The 5,935-nt window shown below is 29.4% G+C and overlaps 1 protein-coding gene and 1 pseudogene across 1 annotated transcript in view; one reads left to right on the top strand and one right to left on the bottom strand.

Annotated features, from left to right (window-relative positions):
• Nucleotides 1-1,337, bottom strand: part of LOC104762116 (putative respiratory burst oxidase homolog protein H) — an 8,561-nt gene extending 7,224 nt beyond the window's left edge. The window contains exons 1-4 of the mRNA XM_010485345.2: nucleotides 887-1,337; nucleotides 446-608; nucleotides 190-352; nucleotides 6-106 (exon numbers count right to left, since the gene is read on the bottom strand). Of these exons, the coding sequence (XP_010483647.2) occupies nucleotides 6-106; nucleotides 190-352; nucleotides 446-608; nucleotides 887-1,337 (878 nt within the window). The remainder of the gene's footprint in view (nucleotides 1-5; nucleotides 107-189; nucleotides 353-445; nucleotides 609-886) is intronic.
• Nucleotides 4,491-4,939, top strand: LOC104763587 (annotated as a pseudogene).

The raw sequence follows: 5,935 nt of genomic DNA, 5'->3' as shown, positions 1-5,935 counted from the left end.
TGTACCGCTCTGGGATCATCGCGCGTGTCAGAGTTTGCGATTTCTTCATCTTATCAGCATCAGCATTTGTCACCATTCCTGTTAATAGTATTTCTAACTGCCACATCTGATCGACACAAACAATGAAATGTTCAGAACATAACTCTATATATATTTATCTGGATATAAAAATAAAAAGAGAAAGTGAACCTCTATGTATCCCTTGTGATCAGGGTCGAGTTCTTCCATGATCAAAGACGCATAAGCCGCAGCGTTCTTTTTCAAATTCCCAAGGCGGTTCGCGGAGGCGCTCAAGACTATGACTTCTTTCACTTCCTCTTCCGTGAGCTTACCATCTCCATTCTTGTCACACCTAAACAACAACCACAACCGCAATGGTTAAATTAATTAACCGCATTTGGATATATATGGAATATATGGAAACATATAAGATTAAGTATATTACATGTCGAAGAAAATCTGAAGACGACAATCAAGGTCTTTCTTGATCATGTCTTCCCAAAACAGCTTCAGTTGTTCTTTGTCAATACCGTTTTCAGTCTCTATTTGTCTTCTCCGTCCCAATGCCTCATAAACTTCTGCCGCAAACTCCATCGTGTCTCCCATTCCTAGTAATAATATATCATCGACGTTAATCTCTTTTTTCTTCTAAACAAACAGTTAAAAGAAAGAAAAAAACAATTTCTTCCTTAATTGTCGTATTTGAGTTCACATTTCTAACAATAATTCAAAATATGAAAATACCTATTTCCAAAAGAATTATTGNTTGTCTAAAAAAAAAAAAAAAAAAATCACGAGGCATATATATTTGTCTTTTCAATGTAGATATTAGTCTTTTAATTTTGACATATAATTTGCGTTTAACTATAGTATATATGTTAATTACCAATGCAGACGCCGAACTTCTCTTTGGGCAACTTGCCGTCAACAGAGAACTGATTAAACCGGTTCTCAATCGATTTCCATGCGTCACGTTCCCGTCCGGTGACCGTCCGATCAAGGAACCGCAAGCTCTGAAGTCCCCTAGCGGCGCTAGATGTTGTCCTCTCCACTCTTTGTGGACCTGTCTTCTTGGGCAACGCATTGGTCGGAGGCCCTAGGTTCCCGCTTTTCCTTGTGCTCGGAGACCCGAGATTACCGCTCTTTCTCCAGTTTGAAACGCTCAACGATCGGATTATCGATGCACCAAAATTTCTTGACGCGTTCTTCTTAAGAAAACCTTCGTTCTTGTTGAGGTTAATGTCGGGTCCTTTAGACGAACCTTCACCCATTGGATCGATCTCTACACTCTCTAACATCCATTTTGTTGAATCCTCGGTAGGAGTATTATTTTTCATAGTATTTTTTATTTATTCTTTCTCCGGCACCGGTAATTGATCCAAGGATCGTCGGAGATCTTATAATTCTTCTATCTTCTTGTTTCTTTAAACGTTTTGTTTTTTTTTTTTGTTTTTTTTTTCTGGTTTGAAAGAATTATTAGATGAGGAGGAGGAAAAGTAGGGGGAGAGGCATTGATTTTTGTGTCGTTTGTAACATTTGTGTTTAGTTTATTTAGTTGGGAAGCAAGACACATGAAAAGTTTACTAAAAATAGAAAGTTCTAAGGAAAGCAATTTTTTTGAGGTCAAACACACACAGACCAATCAAAGACCTATTAAAAGAATGAAACTTCTGAATTTGACTTAGTGCTACTAGAAAGTTCATGATATTCAATTAAAATTAAACTGCATATGATATTTACAAAATATGTTTCCAAGTTACTATGAGTCTTATATTATTATTATTTTTTCAAGTAAGAAAAATACTAGTCGAAGTGTTTGCTCTAGTTGGCTGACCAAAACAAGCAAGTGATCGCAAAACTGTTTAGTATGTATCCCTAGAAGCAGAAGAGCTCATAGCAGTTCTTAAAAAAGTTTAGACCTCATTTAAAGATAATATTTATACCATTAACGGAAAGCTATACTGTATCATGGTGCCTCAGAGATTAGAGAGTGACATAGGGCCAATATAGATCAGTCCTCGGAACCCAAGCCGGATGAAAGTGAGATTCCAAGACTTGGACCAACCCCAAGTTTTTTTGGGCCTGAAACAGGCTTTTGATAGGCCAATACTGAACTCACTTTATTTCTGTAGTGGACAATGAAGTCTAATCGTAACTACTTTGTAGTCCACGCGATCGATGATTTATATATTCATTACTAACTTGTAATATAAAATAAAGTTTATATTCAACTATATATGAAATGTATAGATGTAGTTGTTAATATATATCTTAAAAAATAATATTCATAATACTACGTTTAACTACAATTTATAATTTTTATATGTTATATAGTGTTTCATAGAAAGGTCATGTAAAAGAAGAAAATTAAAGTACACATTACTAAATATTTTTGATTACAATATGTTGTTGAAATTATTGAAACAGTATGCTACTATAGTAATAAGACCATTACTTATAGCAAAGTCAATCATATATGGTAAATAGTTAAGATAAATTATATTTTTTTATTTTTTTATTTTTTTTGAAAAAGAAAAAACTGATAAGTAGTTTAGAAAGAAAAATATAAGTTCTTACTTAATTATTTTGATAGATAATTTTATGCTGTCCTATATATTAATTTTATTGTCATCATCTAAAAGTAATAGTTAACAAAAAAAAGTTTTATATATTGTAAGTCAAATTTAAAATAATTTATTAAAACGATATCACAAAACAAATATCTTATACTATAAGTTTAACCAGTTTTTATAAAAAAATCATGAAAAGAAAAGTGCGTGAAATTTAATAAATTTTTTATTTTCTATATATTGTCTCTATTTCTAATCATTTTTATATAAATAGTATAATTAACAATAAATTAATTTTTGAAATTATTGTTTTCTGTTATATCATAGGGTGATTAAGCAATTATGTTATGACGCCATTGTATTTTTTTTAGTATATATGTTTTAAAGACAATCAAACTGTAACTTATAAATTACTATTAAATACAAATTTGAGTTGTGTCTTTAATACAATACATATGACTATCGAATATAATGTAAGTTTTTATATATTAGAAACTCTTTTATTTTGTTAAATTAGTCTATCATAAATTAATTTGGTTTCAGTTTTTACTTTGAAATGTATGAAACCATTTTATAGTAATAGGACAATTAGTTACAGCAAAGTTAATTAAATTTTGTATGTTCGTTAAATAATTAAGATAAATTAATTTATTTATAGTTTGGTTTTTTTGGAAAAAAAAAACTGATAAGTATTCTAAGAAAAAAAGATGTAAGACCTTACTTTGATAGATAAATTATGTTGTCTTATATATTAATTTTATTTTCATATATAAAAATAATAGTTAACAACAAATAATTTAATAATATGATAAGTCAATTTTAAAATAATTTATTGAAGCGCTATCACAAAACAAATATCTTATACTCTAAGTCTAACTAATTTTTTTATAAAATTCATGAAAATAAAAGTGTGTCAAATTTAATATAAACATGTTTTTCTTCTATAAATTTTCTCTATTTTTAACCATTTTAAAATAAATAGTATAATTAACAATAAATTAATTTTGAAACTATTGTTTTATGTTATTTCATGGGGGAGATAAAACAATTATGTTATGATACCATTTTGTTAGTACATGTGTTTTAAAGACAGTCAAACCGTAACTTATAGAATACTATTAAAATAAATTTGAGTTGTGTCTTTAATACATTATATATTATTATTGACTATAATATGATATATATATATATTAAAAATCTTCTATATTTTTAAATTAGTCTATCATAAATTAATTTGGTTTCAGTTTTTACTTTAAAAGTATGAAACCATTTTCTATTTTTATTTGGTTTCAACTTGTTTATATTTTTTAGTTGGGTTGATCAGTTTTTTTTTTTTTAGTTTCTATGGTGTATGATTTCATTATGAAATATATTAGATGCTAAAACTAAAAAATAGAAGGAATATATTTTTGTAACAATGTTGAAAAAAATTCAAAAAGCAAACTATACAACAATTATCTTTTTTTAACAAACTATACACCACATAAGATACAAATAAAATAAAGTCAAATAAAAAAACAGAATGTTAAATTTAAAAGTAATGAGAATGACATTTGTCACAAAAATAGAGTGTCAAATGTCACATTGTTAGGCAAAGTTATAAAAAACTTTCTCTTATTATATAAGATATTTTTCCTATACACACCACATAAGAGACAAATAAAATAAAATACTATACACCATATAAGATACAAATAAAATAAAATTAAATAAAAAATAGAATGTTAAATTTAAAATTAACGAGAATGACATTTGTATGTCATCTGGCAATGTTAGAAAAACCTTCACTTGTTATATAAGATATATATTAATCATCTTTGAGTAAAAACGTAGTCAGAAAAAAACGTAGTGAATACTTAAGAAATCGAAGATCCATTTCCAATTAATCGACAATATACTCTCAACACAAAAATCAAAACCATGGACACTCTTGTACTGGTCTCGTTCATGACCATGATGCTCTTTTCTACGTCCGAAACCACACGTGCCGCCAATCTTATCGTATCCAATGAGCTGCAGACACGTGGTGATGTTCCCGTCTTCGTCACGTGCCACCCTGCCCCTCAGCTATCGAAACGTGTACCATTGGGTCAAAAGTCGTTGATAGAGATCCCAACCACAGCTGCCAATGATACCGTTGATGAAAAGGTGGCGGGACCTAGAGTGTGGCAGCCAACGACTTGCGTAGGAACGTTTTACAGCGAAGCACATTCGAGATGCACGAGAGACCGTACGTTTTGTACGAATCGGACAAGGATGCTAAGGAGTGTAAAAACTCGTGTTTCGTTGTTGTCACAGACGATGGATTCTTTCGTTGGAACAACAACAAGAGAATCTGGGACAAGATTTTTCCGATCATTTGGTATTAGTAACTCATTGATCCTTTTATATTTTCGGGTTCATTAATCATTTCAAAGATTATAATTTCCTCTAATAGTTTGTCAACATTTATGACATTTGTAGTGTTCCAATATTAAACATTTAATTTATGTAAGGTGCATCTAACTTGGGTAACCGGCTAATCTCAGGGTGAGATAAATTACTAGATCAAATTTTAGAAATGAGTTGTTTGGGTAACTTGGATGGATTACATGTATGCACATATTTAAACTCTGGAAGACATCAAGTTAACGACCAAACCCCAAAAGGTCTATAATTTGATTTATAAGGTGTGATATTTTTATATTCAATTACCGTGTTGAACGAATAACAACTCTGCAAAATTATAAAGTGTTATGTTCCGCAAGCATTATGTTTTTAGTTTCAATAATGTTGGCTTTCTTATGTTCACAGAAGCTAGTGTGAACTTGCCAAACTCTATATACTGTACGTAGAAATATTGATACATATAAAGACTATAAATTGATTTTGTAGATATAATGATAGTGGATGTTGTCAAAATGTGTTACATGCATTTTTAACGCAAAATCAATTTGTCATGTCAAATAGAAAGCCCAAAACTTTACATTTTTTCCACACAAATTTATATAATATGTATACATTTTTATTAGACCTCTGAAATAAAGTTGACTTTTGATAGTTTGTTCTAGATTTTGACTTGAACTTAGTTTATGTGTTTTATGTCAAAAATATTTAAAAATTGAAATAACACTTAACTATACTTATTTCAGAACAGAAATAATGAGAAAATGATAATCTTATTTACCAAAGAAAAATATACAACTTTAATTTGATGTAGTCAACCATATGACTAACAAAATATTGTGGGTCTCGTACACTAAAATTTTAATAACACTTCACATTTTTAAAGTTTCAAAAAAAAATATTTTAGTGGTTTGTGTTAGTATCTTCATTGAACCAATTATCCATGTATACATTTGCAAAATACTATCAAATTCGTTAGA

Source organism: Camelina sativa, chromosome 18 (genome assembly GCF_000633955.1).
Source record: "Camelina sativa cultivar DH55 chromosome 18, Cs, whole genome shotgun sequence".
NCBI classification, from domain to species: Eukaryota; Viridiplantae; Streptophyta; class Magnoliopsida; order Brassicales; family Brassicaceae; genus Camelina; species Camelina sativa.
The sequence above is the reverse complement of the archived record's forward strand: the minus strand, read 5'-3'. Positions and strand labels throughout refer to the sequence as shown.